Raw genomic sequence first — 16,855 nt, forward strand, 5'->3', positions numbered from 1 at the left:
CACCAGTTGGGTGACCAAGTGCAGCAGGGGAGAGTCCAGGAGTGGCCCCCACCTGCCTCGGCCACGGCAGCCCCACGGGCGGCTCGGGGCAGGATAGTGCGAGCTGGGCCTCAGGGCAGGAGCACACTGTGGCCACGGCTACCACACTGTGGCTTCCCCACGTGCCGGCCAGCCCTGGCCACCACCGGCCGGCCGCGCTCCAAGGTTCTGAGCGGCAGCCCTGGCGCCAGGCCAGACCCATAAACCAGCGCCAGCTGCTCACGTCTCATTTCCTTCACAAAAAAAAACCCGCTTCCTCCAACGCCGGCCTCTCCCCGAAACCCCCAGGGACGAGGCTGCTCCAGGGATGGCACCAGGCAGCCGCCGCGTGTCCTGCCCCTCAGCCCAGTGCTCAGGACCAATGCCGGGCTGAGCGCTGGCGTCGCCGTCCCGCTGCCGGCATCGCCATCCCGCTGCCGGCATGGCCGCCTAGCCCGCGGCAAACCTGCTCCATGCAGGAAAGGGGAAGGAGCGGCAGCGGTGGCCAAAGGCGTCTCCATCCCGGTCTCTCCCCTCCTCGGCCACCGCCACCGAGCACCGCGGCTGTTGCCCAGGACAAGGCCCAGCTCTTTGCCTTTTTGTTTGTTTTTATTATTAAATACACGCCCCAGGACGCAGGGAGGGAGGGGAGGACAGAGCCCATCCTCCCTGGCCTGGCCCAAAGCCTTTAACAACACCAACAAAAAAAAACCCCACACAACAAAAAGTAAAAAAAAAAAAAACAAACCCAAACACTTTAAAAAAAAACAACCAAAAAAAAAAAAAACCCTAACAATGTCCAACCCCTCCCGCCGCCCCCCCCCCCAACTCCCCAGTCCAGATTTAGAAACAAACCAACAAATAAAGACCAAAACAAGGAGAAAAATCCCCAGGAAATTCGCTGTGAGCAGCAGCCGCCACCTCCCAGCCCAGTGTGACGCCTGGCCGCGGTCCCAGGGCCACCTCCACCCCTCGCCGCTCGCCTCTGGCTCCGACGCCCCGGCCACGGGCTGTTCTTTGGCAGGTAGAGGCCACCCATCCGTCCCCGTGGACGTCCACCCGTCCCCGTGGCGTGGGCCCTCCCCGCAGTCGGCACCTCTCCCTTGCTCTCAGTAAATGACCTCGTAAACCGTGGCTTTCTTGTCCCCTGAGCCAGTGACGATGAACTGGTCATCCGTGGAGACATCGCAGCTGAGAACGGAGGAGGTTTCCTTTGACTGGAGGAAGGAGAGGGGGGGATAAGCACAAGAAGCGGCCCCCCCCCCCGAGCAAGGTCCTGCTCCCCACCTTTGGGACCCGAGTTGTGCCCGGGGAGGCTGCGGGGAGAAGTTCGTTTATGGGGCTCATTATGTCTGAGATACACCTAGAGCTGGGTGGAGCTGGGCCATCCCAGCTCCGGCCAACCTCACCGAGAGGCACAGCCCACCTGGATGGACAACCCCACCTGGAAGATGCTGGCTCCATAGGGCGTCCGCCAGGCGTTCAGCAGGTTGTCCTTCCCCGTGCTCACGAACCACTTCCCTGGAGGAGGGACAAGAAGGGACAAAGGAGGAGCACGGTGTCACCAAACTACGCCCGACAGGCAGATTACGGCAGCAAAGCGTGCCCAGGTGGGGACGAGAAGGCGAGGGCTGTGCCGCGCGGTAGCCAAGGGGCCGTTTTAAGGAACACAAAGGGCAGTCCCGGGACAACGGAGCTGAGAGTGCATCCATGGAAGCCCCTTCTCGGAGGGATACCACCAGCACCCACGCACGACCGGGCTGGCTACTGGAGGTAGCGCTTGCCCCCAGCACAACGAGCCCTGGGACTCCGTTCACGGGGGCTGAGCACGGGGCCGGGGGGGAACCAAAAGGACCCGTGTGGGGCTGAAGGGAGCAGCCCCCTGCTCCAAAGCCAACAGAGCCCCAGCGGAACACACAGCTCTTGCCTACCGCAGGAGGCGAATTTGAGGGAGAGGACGCAGCTCTCGTGGAGGTGCAGCTGGTACTTGTCGGGTTTGGTGACGTGCAGAATCTCCACGTTGCTGCTCTCCATGCCCACCGCCAGCCACTCTCCCGTGGGGCAGTAGCCCAGGGAGAAGATCTGGTGGGGGGGACACGACAGAGCGGGGTCAGGCACCGGTTGGCAAGTCCCAGCGGCCCCCCCGTGGAGCGCCCGGCCGGCCCCAGCCCCGACCTGGGAGCTGAAGTCGTGCTGCTGCAGCTGACGCCCTTCCCGCAGGTCCCAGCACCGCACCGTGTTGTCCAACCCCCCCGTCCACAGCTTGGTGCCATCGTTAGAGATGTCGATGCAGCTGGCACCATCCGTGTGGCCTTGAAACTGCCTGGGAAAGAGGGGGACGGAGAGGGCGAGGGCACGGCCGTCAGGGCTGGCGGCACCCAGCAGGGAGAGGGGAGGGGGGAGATCCCCGCTGCGAGGACGGGGACTGTCCCATGGCCAGGGTCAGAGCGCAGGGAGGGATGGGGATGTCTTGGAGGGGACGGAGCGGTTCCTGGCCCGAGGAACCCGGAGCAGCCCACGCTCACCTGACCAGAGTCTGGTTCTGCAGGTCCCACACCACGATGTTGCCGTCGCTGCAGCAGGAGAAGCAGACTTTGGCGTCGGGGCTGATGGCCAGGGCGTAGCAGGCGGGGGCAGAGGAGGTGAGCTCAGCCTTGATGCGGGGCGTGGGGGCCGCCAGGTCCCAGATGGAGAGGGTGCTGGCCTCCCCCCCCACGATCAGGCTGCGGCCGTCGGGGAGCAGCTTGCAGGAGCGGATGTAGTTGTCGCGGTTCTGGGGGTGCAGGAGGGAGGACCCTGCTTAACCCCTTTCCCCTCCTGCCCTTCTGCACCCCCCCGCCCCCCCTCAGCCTGCCTGCTCGTCCCCAGGGCAGGAGCAGCAGCTGTGGGGCAGACCCCCAGCACCTTCCCGGGACAGCGGGGGGCTGTGCAGCCCACCCCTCCTTTTGCCCAGAACCGTCACCCCGCCATCCCCCACAGCAGCCCCCCAAGTTGTCACCGCGCTATGAATGGCGTCGGGGACCCCACAGCGTCCCCACGAGCACCTGCCCCAGACACGAAGGGCAGCGGGGGAGGCACCTCCCCCCAGGCTGCGACAGCCCACGGCTCCCAGCAGGGAAACACCGTTTTCCCCCGCTCCTGAATTTCCGATGCGGCTTGGAATTATCATGACTCAGTCATTTCCTTGTTTATGCATCTGTATCTTCAAGGTCAGCACCGTCCAGGAATAATATATGTCAGGCGGCGCGGGCCCCAAGGCCAGCGAGCCGCGGAGAGGACTGGGGTTGGGGCTGTTCAAAGCAGGCACAGGGACTCCCGCTTCCATCAGCCCGTTTAAAACAAACCTCAAAGAACACAGGTTAAAAATACTCTCAGGTGATGCCTGCGCCTCCAGCTCGGCTGTGGCGAGTTGCTGCGGTCTGACAGTCCATTTCATTTATTTTTAAAAGAAACAGAAGGTCTCCCTCCAGCCAGACTCGCACAAGCGAAAGCAGAAACGAGGACAGAGCTGAATCAGAGCGATGCTTCAAGCCCACGCGATTCTGGCCCGTATGAAGTATCTGACCCGGGGGGTTGACACGAACAGAGGCTTGTCTTAGGGCGGGCACTGCCAGACAAAGCAGTGCCAAGGGCTTTTACACCCCGCCAATGGCTTGGGATGCTCAGAAGAGCCGGGGCGGCGCAGAGGAGCACGCTGGCAGCACGGAGCCACCATCCCTCCCCAGCAGCCCCGCACCGTCCCCTCTTAGAAACGCACCCGGGGACTCTCCCCGGTGCACAGCAGCACGTTCAGACACCCCCTGCGCCCCTGAGCTCCCCGATGGGGACCCCCAGACCCTGTCTTCGATACGGCGGGGTGGGTGGCAGAGTGCAGGGAAAGGGGGAATCGAGCCGTGCCAGCGCGGCCGCGCGCCCCTCCTTACCAAACAGTCCAGCTGAGCCACGGCCGTCTTGGTGCCCGGCTGCCCCACGTCCCACACCTTCACGCAGCCCTTGCCCCCGGTGTAGACGTGTCGCGTGGAGTTGCTGATGGTGACGGCGCAGACCACCTCGCCGTGGGTCAGGGTGTGGAGCTGCCGCGCGTGGCGGGGGATGCCGGAGCCGATGAGGGCGTCGGGGGGGAAAGGCACGGGCTGCATCTGCCCGTCGGCGCTGACGTGGAAGGAGTAGGCGCTGGAAGGGAGCAGAGCGGTGAGACCCATCCGAGGATCCTGCGCGGAGAGCGGCTGGCACCGCAGCGGACCCAGCGCGGTTTGAGCCGGAACCGTGAGCAGAGCGGTGCCGGGCACGCCACAGCCGGCTGCTGCCCCGGACTGCGTGCCCCCCAGCCAGGCCACTGTCCCCCATCCCTGCTGGCCACGGCCCCCCGCGTCTCCCAGATTAATCCCCCCAGGACACCTCGTCCCCACTTACGGTTTCCCCGAGGTCCCCACTTGCATGCCGGCCGCCAGCCCCGGGACGCGCATGTGGGGGTGCGGGTCGTAGCCCACCTGGAGGGAGAGCGGGTGAGAGCGGCTCGCGCCCCGCGGTCCCCACCGCCCCGCGGGAAGAGGGTCACGCACCAGGGGCGAGCGCCCGTAGCTGCCGGCTCCCACGGCGGCCGCGGCCCCGTTGAGCTGCGGGGACATGAGGTGGAGGCTGGCGTAGGCGCCGGTGCCGGCCATGTCCCCGTTGACGGCGGGGTGCGCCATGCCGAAGGCGGCCGAGTAGGGGCTCTGCACCCCCAGCGGGTTCCTCAGGCCCAGGGCTGCGGGGGGAGAGGTGACATGAAGGGACAGGGCGCAGGGTCCGTCCTCGCGGGGGCTGGCAGGGGCAGCGCTCGGAGCCGCCTGCCCGCGCCCCCGGGGTAGGGGGGGTCCAAGCTCACCCAGCGGGTCCACGGGGGCCTTGGCGGCTGCGGGGCGGAACTGCTGGGCACCGCTGGAGCCCGGGGCCGCGGCGTCGCCCTGGGAGGTGGGGGTGCTGGACTTGAGGCTGGGCGTCCCTGCCTTCTCCACCTAGCGGGAACAGAGCGGGGAGATCTGACAGCCACCCTGACGGTGGGGGGCGGAGGTGTGTCTCCTCAGGTCCCCCCCCCGGTGAGCTGGTCCCCGTTCCTCACCCCACCATGCCAGCCCAGCTCAGCCCAGCTCAGCCCAGCCCAGCCCAGCCCAGCCCAGCCAGCGCCGTAGGGTCCACGGGATGGGATACAGGGGGATCTCACGGAGCAGGAGTCCCCCCCCCGTCCCCCCCGGCGTCACTTGTGCCCCTGTAGGTTTGGAGGCAGGTGGACCCACGTCCAGCAGCTCTGCCAGCCCAGCCCAGCCCCGGCGGGGGGACGCGAGCGAAGCACCCATCTGCCCCAGGCAACGCACGTACCACGGGCACATCCTTGCTCCGAGACGGGGACGTGCTGCTGGAGGAGGCCATGGAGGTCGGGCTGAGCGGTACGGCCTCCTTCCTCCCCAGCGGGACCTTCTCCACCCCATTCTCCCGGGATGAGTAGGAGTGGACGCTGTGCGGGGAAGAGGGGTCCTGCGGCGGCCGGGGGGGAATGAAATCAGCAGGCGGCAGAGCAGGCAGGAGCGCGGGGACGTCCCAGGCCACGGCGAGCTGGTGGCTCAAACGGGAGCCTGCATCCAGGGGCTCATCACTGCCATCGGCGAGGGCCACGACTCTGGGGGGGTCCCACCGCCACCCCCCCGTGCCGCCCACCTCCGCCTATAACAGCCTGTGACCCCCCCCCACCCCTCCTCGGGCAGAGGGACAGGCAGCGCATGCCGACCGCAGCCCCCGCCACCACACTGACCTCATCCACCACCAAGTTGTCTTCGCTTTTGTCCGCGTCGCTGCCCTGAAACAGAGGATGGTCGGAGCCAAAGGGGCTGAGGCCGCCCTCGCTCCCCGCTGGGAAGCGCCGGGGCGGCTCCGCTCGTCGCCCCGCAAGAGGGGACGGGGATGCCCCAAGCCCCCCAGCCCCGGGCTCACGTAGTCCGTAACGAAGTCCTTCTCCTCCACCTTCCTCTTCTTGCTGCTGCTCAGGTACTCGGAGATGGCTCGTGCCCGCTCCCCGTTGGGCAGCGCCAGGGAGCTCTGGGGTGGGGGGGACACAGCGTTAGGGGCCACCAGCCGCTGTGCTCGGCTCCCAGGACAGGCAGCACCATTGCGGGGCTGCGGCCGGCTCCCGGGGCAGGGAGGGCCCCAGCGCAGCCCCTTGTGCTGCCAGCACGGGCTTCGGCTCCCGGCAAAGGAGCGAGGAGGGGGATGCTGCTCGAGGGAACAGTGTGGTTTGGCCACGCAACATGGGGATGGGGTCCCACGCGACACGGGGAAGGGGTCCCCATGGGGAGAGCACCCACCCGCTCTCACCCACGTAACCGTGGGGGTTCGGCCGGGGAGCAGGACCCCAGGACCCGCTCCCAGGGTCCCGGCCGGAGCCCGCGCAGCCGCAGGGAAATGGCGCAAGAGAAGGAAAAGGCACTTACGGGGCCGGGGTCCCGCTCTGTCGCCGTGGCAACGCGGAGCAGCAGGAGAAGGAGGGAAGGAGGGACACGCTGTGCCACCGCCAAGAGCCCCCTGGGAAAGCCGCCCGCTCCTCCCGCAGCCCCGGGACCCCACCGGGGATGGCCCCCCCAGCCCACCCCACTCCCCTGCCAGGAGGTGCTGCTCACTGAGGGACATTCCCCACCCAAACCCCTCCCGGCCGGCAACCCCCTGCTCCAACAGCCCTGTCAGGAGCCCAGAGGCACGGACAAGCCACCCCCCACCCAGCCCTGGCCCCTGCTCCAGGGGGGCACGGGGAGCAGAGGCAGCCCCGGGGCCCAGCACCAGCCCTTCCCAGGTTTTCCTGCTGCCAAAGGGTCACACCAAACCTCCCCCCACCGTCTCCCGTCCCCCCACCACGCTCACCCCTGGGCTCGGTGTCATGGACTCCTCGGTCGTCTTTGGCGAGGAGCTGGGCCTGGGCCCCCAGCGCCCCTGAGAGCGCCAGCAGCCCCGAGGCGCTGCCGATGCCGGCGAGGCCGGTGGGCTGCATCCCAGAGGGGTGGGGGGTCAGCGGGATGGGGGGAGCGTGGTGCGAGAGGTGCTGGGTCTGAAGCTGGTGCTGGAGAGGAGCGGGAGGAGAGAGCAGAGCTGAAGGGTTGCGTCAGGACGGACGCCGGGCAGGGGAAGGGGCTGCTCCTCCCCACCTGGGTCAGCCCAGGGAACGGCGACCCGGGCGAGGAGGGGCAGGACACGATCCCAGCGAGTCCCCAGCCAAGCCACGGGGGCCACCAGGTCCCTCCCGCCGCCTCCTCCCACCCTGCGACAGGAGCTACTGGGACCGATGGGGGGACCCTACCCAAATCCATATGGATGGGGGGCCCTACCCAAATCCATACCACCACCGTCTGGAGGGACTAACCGAGGTGTGGGGACGGTGGCGAACCCCCCCCTCCACCCGAGCCACAGGGCATCAGGACACAGCGACACACACCAGCCCCGCTCCCTGCTTTGATGCCGCTGCAGCATCTCCCCCACCCCGAGTACCGCCGGCAGCCCCATAACCCAGCCTGGCTGCCCCCCCCTTAACCCCCCAACTCAGCCACGGGTAGGGAAGGAGAATAGGGCAGGGGGCTGCAGCCGGCCCCCGCTTGCCCGGGGCAGGATGGGCCTCCAGCCCAGGGGACGGCGGGAGCACGGGAGGCACCATCGCCGGCGGGAGCCCAGCACCCGGGCGGAGGGTTGACGTACCCCGATCGCCGCGTTCAGGTCGGTCATAGTCACCTGCTTCGCACGCTCCACGGCCTGGACCACCTGCTGCTGGTGCTGCGGGGAGAGAGGAGCCCGTCAGCACCGGGCGATGCCCCCGTGGCGAGCGGGGCTGTGCCGGGCTCGTTTCTCCAGGGGATGGGGCAAAGCCAGGCCCCCCCACCCACCACCGCCCCCAGCCCAGCCCGGTCGGTGCCCGAGGGCTCACCCACCTCCTGAGAGAGGAACGGGATGAGCTGGGCGCAGATCACGTTGAGCCGCTTCGCGATCTCCGTCTGGCGGGAGAAGAGGCAGCGTCAGGGCACGGGACAGAGCTGCCCCGCGACAGCGATGCCGCCAGAGACCCCTTTCCCCGCCATGGGCGCTCCACAGGCAGGCAGATGCCCCCCCCTCCCCCCTGTTGCCACCCGAGCAGCCGCAGGGTGCTGGCGCTTGTCCCCAAGAGCCCAACACCCTCCACCCCACACCGAGAGCCCCCGCATGGCTCCCGCCTCCTCCCTCCCAGGGACGCGGAGCCCCATGGCATGGAGGGCCACCCCCGAGCAAGCCCCCAGCCCGCAGGTCAGGCCCCGAAAGGCTCCGCGCCGCCTCCTGCCCGCGCCACGGCCGCTAATTGCGTCTCTCCCGCCCGCAGGAAGCCCTGGAGAGGTGCTCTCCTTACAGCTGCTGTTTTCCTGCAACACTCGAGTGCCACGGGCAATCAGCAGCGCCGAGCGGGAGCGGCGCGGGGAGGGAGAGCCACACCGAGCCCCCATCGCACCCCACAGGCAGGCAGGGCCCCCGCCGCCCCCACGCTGCCCTGCTGGGGGCAAGCACAGACATTAAGCCATCCCTGGCCCCACCAGATGCATCCCTAGGGAGAATCCCCGGTGGCTCCGGGGTCAGGCCCCGGCCCCGAGCACCCCGAGTGGGTGACAGGCGGGAGAGCGGACACAGTGGCGGAGACGTCCACGCTGCTCCTCACCGTGCGGAGCCAGGGACCCCATCCCACCTCAGACAGACATCAGCAGCTCTCCCTCAACCCGGGGGTCCTCCGCTCCCGGAGGAAGGAGGGGGACATCCCGGGCATGGCGGCTGCAGGTAAGGCGCTGCCCCAAGCCCCGAGGAGCTCCCTGCCCACCCCGGCAGGGAGGAGGAAAGCGCTCCAGAGCCGCCATGGGGATGAGAGGAGGGGTCAAACCCCGACCCTCTTGTCAGCCCTAGGAGGAGACCGGAGGCTGAAGGGCCCCAACAGCCAGGGATGGAACCGACCCCGAGATCTCCCCACCGGCACCTTGGGCACGTCACCCGAGCCCGGCTGGCACAGGCGCCGCAGTGCCAGGGTGATGGGCGGCCGGTGTGGGGACTCAGACCCAGGGACACCCCACGCCACCCTCCAAAGCAGCCACCGACCCGTTTGTTTTTTTTTTTTTGCCAGACCCACAGAGAGCAGAAACAATCCAGCCCCCGCCCTCGCTTCCCCTTCTGAAGGAGGGAAAAAAAGAGAAAGAAAAGAAAGAAAAAGCTGGGAGGGGGGAGCGAGGAGATTTGGCAGCCGGCAGTTCTGGGAAGGATTTAGCTGTCTCCCGGGGCCGGCAGTGATGGATTCTCTTCCCTAATGCACTGATGGGCAGCAGCTCCTTGGGGAGAGCTGCCTCCAATTCACTCGCACTCGTTAATGTGCAATTTACTGGCACTTTAACGCTCTCAGCATGAAAAATGATCATGCTGTTTGCAGCCCCCCCAGCCACCAGCACCGCCACCTCCCCTCTGGCTTGCGGTGAGCAAGTCCAAGGCCAGGCAGATTCGGGGAGGTGGTTTTATAAAAAGCTACAGGCCCCTTTTCCATGCCAAAAAACAAAACAACAATAAAAAATTAACGTCTCCTGCTCGTTCCTGCCTTCAGCCTCCCCTGCCGAGCCCGCGGCTGCCTGGAGAGCTGCGGCACCACAGCCGCCCCCCCCAGCCCCCTTCCCCTCCGCACAAACCCAGGCAAAACCACCCCACGCCTCGGCCCTCGCCGCTGCCAGCGCTGCCGACGCCAACGCCGTGGGGGACGCTGGGGACGGAGCGGGGACGGAGGCGGCACCGCACCGCAGCACTGCCTTCGCCAGCGGCCATGGGGCGAGCGCTTGCCCGGGGGGTCCCGGGGCAGGACCCCCCACCCGAACCCACGAGCAGCGCCAGATTTGGGGGAAGGGGAGGAGAGATGGCGACCTGATATCCCCCCCGCCTTCTCTGCGGCGGCGATAACCCACGGCTCCCGGCGCAAGCAGTCCCATTTTTCACACAATGGCCGCTGGCTGTCGGAGCAGCCGCGCGGGCCCTCGTTAAAAGCGCAGACAGCTCGCTGGCACCCGGCCAGCGGCACCTGGGACCGGCCGAAAACGCGAGCCCGCGCCGGCCGGGGGTGGGAGAACCGGCGGCCAGATGAGAGGAGCACGCAGCCCTCAGGGAGGGGGTGCCGGGCCGGGGGGGACCTTCGGCATCGCCCCGCGCGAGGGCGGCTTCACGCCTCCTCTTCCTCCTCCTCGGCCGGCTTCGCGCGGCGGGAACGGAGCAGAGCAGGAGACGCCGGGGGCGGCAGAAACACCCACCCAGTGGGCACAGAGCGGCGAGAGCGGCCACCAGCCTGCCCTGGGCCCTGGGGGGTCGGGACCCCCGCGCAACAGTTGTCGGCGGCGTCGGGGCGTGGGGCGGGAGGGAAGGAGGCCGCGGCTGCAGCTCGCCTCGCCGGGCTCCTCCGCAGCCTCTTTAAAAATAGATGAGAAGAAACCTTCTGTCTGAGAGCAGCTGGTGACCCGGAGCGCGGCGCAGCGGGAGGGAAGGAGGGAGGGAGGGACAGGGAGGCAGCGAGGGGGGATGCGAAGCCCCGAACCCTCGGGGAGCCCACCCTGCACCTACACCCTGGCCCCATCCTCATGATGCTCCTCATCCCCGGCCCCCAGGCGAGCTGCCCGCAGGGCCAGCTGGCCCCGAACAGTGGCAAAGGTAACGCCACGGAGCTTGTCACCCTGTCCTGGCGCCGCAGCACCCCTTGTCCTGCCGGGGCCGGTCTCCTCCTCAACGATCCCTCACCACTGGCGTGAGCAGCCATGTAAGCACACGTGCTCCACCGCCGCTCTCTCCCCACTGCAACAAGCACATCGCGACCCGGCGGGGAACGCGCTCCCTGAAGCCGGCGAGGACATGGCAGCTCACGCCGGAGCACACGCGCGTGCGGGGAGCTGAGACAGGCCCCCGGCCGCGACGCCAAGTGGGGCAGAGTCCCCCCAAAAGCGGCAGGGAGGCAGCACAGCCCCACAAGCGCAGTTTTCCCTGGGCTATGGCAGGGAGCGACTCCCCACGTGTTCCATGGAAAGGGACGACCTCGAAGGGCCCGGGAGGCGACGCGGGGCAGGGGAGCCTGGGCAACGCTCCCGTCCCACCCAGACTCACCTGTTTGTGCATCTCGATGTTCAGGCCGTAGGACATCTCGTAGTACTGTGAGGGAGAGAAAGCAGCATCAGGAGGGGCTGGGGAGCCCCGGGAACAAGCAAACACAAAGTTTGGTGCCGGCGTGCGGGGTCAGCCTGGCCACAAAGGCCAGGCCATGCCAGGAGGAAACAGTCCTCAGCCCCTCGCCCGGAGACAGAGCTCTCTCCGGGATATGATCCGGCCAGGGCTCCTGCTCGCGGGAAAGGGGACAACCCGCACTGGAGCGGCTTCGGCATTGCGAGCCGCGGCAGCAAGCCCTGCTCAAACACCACGGCTCATTTTGGGTGAAAGACAGACAATAACCACCCCCAGGAACCAGATCTCGGGGCCTGGCCACACAACCCGAACGCAAGGGGAAGCCAAAGCATCCCAGGGCTGCGTGTCCTTTGATGGTTCAGAGGAGACACCCCCCACCGCCCTCCTCCTTTCAGGTGGAGCTCACTAACCATGACATAATGACGCTGGATTTCTGTTTTTTCTGTTGCCAGCTTTTCACATTCTAACTTCAAGCTGTAAAAATAAAGAGAAGAGAGAGAGAGAGGGAGGAAGACAGAAGGGAGAGACCCCCTGTTCCCCCCCCAGACAAGATCTCCCGGGCTGGAGAGAGCACGAGCCGCCCCCAGCCCCACGTGCTTCAGCCTCCTGCTCCCAGATTCAGACCCGTCTCCCAGCGCAAGCCAAGAAAACCACCTGAAAGCGGGTGGGAAGGGGCTGATAAAGAGGAGATGGACAGCAGAGGGATCCAGGCGTCAGGGAGGAATCTGCACGGAGCCTTAACCCCCTCCCTAGCATCTGCTTCCCAAATGGCCCGAGCTGTATTTCAAACCTTGCTCCCGAGCAGAGCGGGGAAGGGGAGGAGGTGATCCTGGCCAGCAGCAGGGGGGATCAGGGGGAGCTCCGGCTCTGCTAAGTGATGGCTCCAGCTCAGCCCAGAAGCCGAGCCCTGGAAGCCAGCACCCTCGTCCCGGGGCTTTTGGCAGGAGGAGGGTGAGTTTCCCCCCTCAAACAGCATCGTTCCAAGGTGGTGCCTGGCACAGCCACCCTGCAGATGGACCAGTGCCCGCAGCAGCACGGGACGGGCGCTTGCTGCCAGCCCACGGCGATGCCCAGCGCCGAGGGGTCCCTGCCTCGTGCCAGCACCAGCGAAATGCCCGGTGCCCGGCTGGCACACGAGCTCTGGTAGCTTCTCACCTGTGGTACTGGTTCTGCAGGAACTGGAATTCCTCCTTGATGCGGTCCAATGTCTCCGGATAAGTCAGCTTGAGGGACTGGGGGGTGCTGGGGATGGCGCTGGCAGCGACAGCGGCTCCGGAGGCAGCGGAGGGTGCCTGGAGATGGGCCTAGGCAGAAGAGGGGACCCCCGGGGTCACTGCTGCTGGCCCAGCGAGGCTCGTGAGTCCCCCGGGGGGTTTCCTGCACCCGGGGAAGAAGCTACGGGCCCGTCTGGGAGAGCGGCACATGGAGGAGGAGGCAGAAGGAGTTAGCCCAGAGGAAAACGCCCCCAGCCAGGCACCAAGGGCAACAGTTCTCCAGCTTTTCAGCAGCGGTTCAGCCACCGAGCCAGAAGAGGAGGATTAACAGCCCCGGGTGGCACCCAGTGCGCAGCCCCCGGCCCTCCCGCCCAGCCCCAGCCCGGGGGTCTGTTCTCGCCCGCGGGGCCACATGGCAGAGCTGCTGTCCCGCTTGTCACCCGTCCCACCGTCACGCCCTGACCGCGATCCGGCCGCCCGCGTGTCGCCAAACCCAAATCCCCGCAGCGCCGGGGCTCAGCATCACTTGGGGAAGAGCCACACCACCGCTCCTGGGTGCGTTACGCGCCGGCGGCACAACTTCCCAGGCCAAGGCCGACACCTCCCGCCCCCGAGGCGGGCGAAGAGCTGGGTGTGGGGGTGCAGCACCATGTGCTCGCCCGTGGCCCGGGGGGGACGAAGCCAAGCTGCGGGGCTCACCGGGGGCCGGTTCTGTGGGAACATCTTTGGCACCGGACAGGCCCGGGATCCCTCTCGCCGCTCCGGGCCCCGATGCGGGCTCAGGACGGCGTCCTGGGGTCGCTTCCCAGCTCCGGATCAGGCCCTTGGAGAGAGACGGGGAGTCACCGCCGGCCGCCGGGCCGCAGCGGAGCGGGGCAGAGCCTCGGGGCACCGGCACCGCCCGCGGCTCCTCCGCGACCTCCGGCAACCGGGACCCCCGCACCGCCCGCCCCGCTCCGCGTCCCCCCGGGGCTCCTCCCGGGCGCTGCGGGACCCGCCGGCCGCCCGCCCCCGCCGCCGCGGGCACGGCCCCGGCCCGCTCCCCCCGCGCCGCGCAGACAATGGCCCCGCCGCCGCCCACAGCAGGTACGGCCACGGGGAGGGACCGGCTCTGAGCGGAACCTGACCGCGCCCGGCGGGACTCCCGGAGCAGGCCGGGACCGGCGCGGGACGGAGACCGAACCGGAGCGGTGCGGGACGAGGACCGGACGGGACGGGACGGGACTCACCGCGCTGCTGGCCCCGGCCGCGGGCGCGCCCCCTGCTGTGGGGCGGGCCGGGCCGGGCCGGGCTGGGCTGTACCGGGCCGTACCGGGTTGTACGGGCCGAGCTGCACCGGGCCGCACCGGCGCCCCCCCCTCCCCTCCCCTCCCCTCCCCGCCCCTCCCGCCCCGCCCCGCCCCGCGCGCCGCGGCCGCGCTGCGGAGCGCGATCAATGAACGCGCGCCAGCGCCAGCTCCACGTGGGGCCTGGCCCGTGCGGGCGATCGCCCCCGGCCGCCAGCCAATGGGAGCGCCGCGGGAGCGGCCCGCCCCCACGTGGGGCGCGCCGAGCTGCCTTCCCATTGGCCGGCCGGGCCCGGCGCCCGCGGGAGGTGTCAATCCGGGCAGGCCGAGAGCGGCGGCGGCGCGGGCGGCACCGGCGGCTTAACCCGCGCCGTGCCGGGGGGGGCACCGGGACCCCCCTCCACACCGGGACCCCCCGGAACCCTCCCGGGAGCGGACCCGGTGCGCGGGACCCCCGGCCGGCGGCGCGGACCGTTCCCGGCCCCGCGGCGGGGACCCCCCCACCTCCGTCCCGCACCGCCCCGCAGCGGGGACACCCCCCCCACCCTCCGCCCCGCGGCTTCACCCGCAAAACGGAGCCGGGGGGTTTGCACCGGGGCCCCGCCACCGCCCCTTCCCGGCCCGACGGCTTTCCGGGTCTGGGCTTTCTCTAAGGAAGACTAAACACGAGAAGCCTTCCCCGCCCCCCACCCCCCCCCGCCCCCCATCTATTTTTTTTGTTTTGGTTTGTTTTTTTCTTTTTGATCAAGAAAAGAAAAGAAACCACAAATCATCCTCTGGGGCCGCAGCTCACCGAGAATCCCCCCTGCCGTGCAATGGCGGGGAGCGGCAGCATCCTCCTCCCCGACCACTCGGGGCTCTGGCCTGGGAAGGGCTCCTGGGTCTGTCCCTCTCCCATGGCCCCGAGAGACCCCTTCCCCCCGCCTTAGGGACCCCCCCGCACCCCGCACCCTCCAGCAAAGGGGTCTGGCACCCCCCGGCCCGGGGGTGGGTCCGCCAGCACCCCGGCTGCCTCCTGGGATGCTGCTCCAGGGGGCCCATGGCTGAGCTGCTTCCCTGCGGAACTCCAGCGTTGGCGGATGCTCGAGCTGGGGAGAGGGACCCCCACGTCGCCACCCCGCTTGCCCTACACCGGCCCCAGTGTCCCCCCACCCCAGAGCCCCCCGCGTTTCCAGCCAGCAGCTTGGGGTCCGTACGACCCACTGGGTTTTTCTCAGGGGTTTTCTGGTGTTTTTTCTCCTTTCAGGGAAACCGTTTTAGTTGTTCGACATTTTCTGCTGCCTGCGGGTCAATCCAGGCTTACAGAGAGCAGGAAATAAAACATTTGAAGAGCAGCAGCTGTGAGGGGTCAGCTTCTCCTCCTGTTTAACCTTAATCCACCCGCAGGCCTGGCCCCTTCCCTCCCCACCGCAGCTCCATCCGTCCTGGCCTCCGGGTCCCGTCACCGTCCAGGAAGGTGGCGATGCCATCGGCCCACGGGACAGGGCCATCCTCACCCCAGACACAGCCTTTCCAGGATGATCAAAGCGACTCCTCTGAGTGGAAAGCAAAACAACCCCCCCAGACACACACACACCCCCCCCCCAGCCCCTTTTCCTTTGCCCAGATGGTGTTTGGTCCAGAGAGACATCAGCTCTGGACGTCCTGCAGAGTGAAAATTTGCTGTTAGATGCATCCCTTAAATTACCTGAACGTGGGGGCCGCTCAGCCTGCCCGCACCCAAGGGCGACCGCCGTTAGGGGTTCACAGCCGCAGATCGTCTCGAGCGGGGACAGCACGAGGCTCCGCATTTACAGCGGGAGAGGAAAAAATCCATCAGAAAACGAACCATCCCAAACCCTATCCCCAGAACCACAGCCGCACGCGGAGACACAGGCACGCACAAGCCAGGAAACAAACAGGGTCCCGGGGAGGAAAAGCAACAAGCGAAATGTCCGGGTTTGATCTGATTTTCACGTTTGGTTTATTTTGCAGCCGCTTCGCATCTCCGGGACACCCCCAGTGATCCCAGACCCCCGCTGGCTGACATGGGGCCGGGGAGGTGGGTTCGAGCTCGCCTTTGCCTCCGCTCCCCGTCCCCGTCGCACCAGATGTCGGGGTACGCGGCGGGGGAACGAGAGCCCGTCCTCGGGGATGACAACTTGCCTCCAGGCCCTGCTAGAAAAGAACAATAATAATAACCTCGACGAAACCACAGAAATAGAGCCTGACTGCGCCAAGGCCACCCTGCATGTGCCCAGAGGGCGCAGGAGTCCCTGGAGCCGTGGGCCACGCTGTCCCCTCGGGCTGCGAGGAGGGTTTTCCAGCCATGAACCAGATCCCGATGGCTTTACTGAGCCAGGGACCACCCCCAGCCCCCCCACCCCCGGCCATGGGAAGCCCAGCCCGTTTCATCCCATTTATCCCCCCGGCAGACCCAGCGTTTTCTGAGAGCGGCTTAGATGGGAAATCTCCTGTTACCCCAGCTCTGCCGAGGGGATCCAGGCAAGGACACCCCCCCTCTCTGGAGCTGGAAAGGGCTTGGGATGCCCCCACCCTCGCTGCACCCACTCACAGCCCTGGGACCTGCGGGGTTTTGTGCTCTGGGGGTGGGTGGGGGTGGGAGGGGGGAATGGCTGGGGCTGGGAAGGGAGAGCGGCAGAGGAGCGGTCTCCCAGCCCTTATTATATTTTAAAATGTAATAACGGCGCGACGTCTATTTTCGTAGATGGAACAGATCATTTCTGGAAGGGGTCCATAAATCTCAAAGGGAGGGGGAATAATTTGGCCAAGGTCACGTTGAGGCAGCAAGAGTGTAAAAGGGAAAAATATTAAAATAACAACAAAAATGCAGTTGAGAGCTTGGGCTGGCACGCCGCCCCCCCCCCCCCCCCGCCCCAAACCCCCTCCCCAGCCTGGGAACCCCGTCCCCTCTGCCCTGCCGGTCCCTGCCCGCTGCCCTGCCGCTTCCCGGGGGAAGCATCGCCCCACGGGGCCGAGGGGGCTGAGACGGGAGCGAAGGGCTGCTGGGGGAGAGGCCGAAGGGGCAGAAGGGAGCAGAGACCCGCAGCGAGCAGCCCCGGCAGGACCCTGACACCCTCCCTCTGCGGTGGCCCCTTCTTGCAACGCCCTCGA

The 16,855-nt window shown here is 67.5% G+C and overlaps 1 protein-coding gene across 8 annotated transcripts; it reads right to left on the minus strand.

Annotated features, from left to right (window-relative positions):
- Positions 1 to 414: 414 nt before the first annotated feature.
- LOC141734213 (transducin-like enhancer protein 1) lies at positions 415 to 13,814 on the minus strand. Of its 8 annotated transcripts, none has more exons than XR_012584468.1 (21): positions 13,685 to 13,814; positions 13,155 to 13,278; positions 12,397 to 12,545; positions 11,652 to 11,916; positions 11,167 to 11,211; positions 7,962 to 8,024; positions 7,732 to 7,806; positions 6,907 to 7,102; positions 6,483 to 6,499; positions 5,986 to 6,090; positions 5,807 to 5,851; positions 5,377 to 5,532; positions 4,886 to 5,015; positions 4,581 to 4,765; positions 4,432 to 4,508; positions 3,942 to 4,191; positions 2,544 to 2,791; positions 2,194 to 2,337; positions 1,950 to 2,100; positions 1,463 to 1,539; positions 415 to 1,235 (listed from the first exon to the last, which is right to left on the minus strand). XR_012584468.1 is itself a non-coding variant. In XM_074565654.1 (21 exons), the coding sequence occupies exons 2-21, from the start codon at positions 13,176 to 13,178 to the stop codon at positions 1,128 to 1,130; spliced, it is 2,481 nt and encodes an 826-aa protein (XP_074421755.1). In that variant the 5' UTR covers positions 13,179 to 13,278; positions 13,685 to 13,814; the 3' UTR covers positions 416 to 1,127. The 8 variants fall into 8 exon arrangements, 7 of the variants coding, with proteins under 7 accessions (XP_074421755.1, XP_074421756.1, XP_074421754.1 ...); XM_074565654.1 differs by having other exon boundaries at positions 416 to 1,235; positions 2,194 to 2,341; positions 7,765 to 7,806; XM_074565655.1 differs by having other exon boundaries at positions 417 to 1,235; positions 2,194 to 2,341; positions 7,765 to 7,806; positions 11,652 to 11,715.
- Between the last annotated feature and the right edge of the window lie 3,041 nt (positions 13,815 to 16,855).

This window comes from Larus michahellis, chromosome 23 (genome assembly GCF_964199755.1).
Source record: "Larus michahellis chromosome 23, bLarMic1.1, whole genome shotgun sequence".
Classification (NCBI taxonomy): Eukaryota; Metazoa; Chordata; class Aves; order Charadriiformes; family Laridae; genus Larus; species Larus michahellis.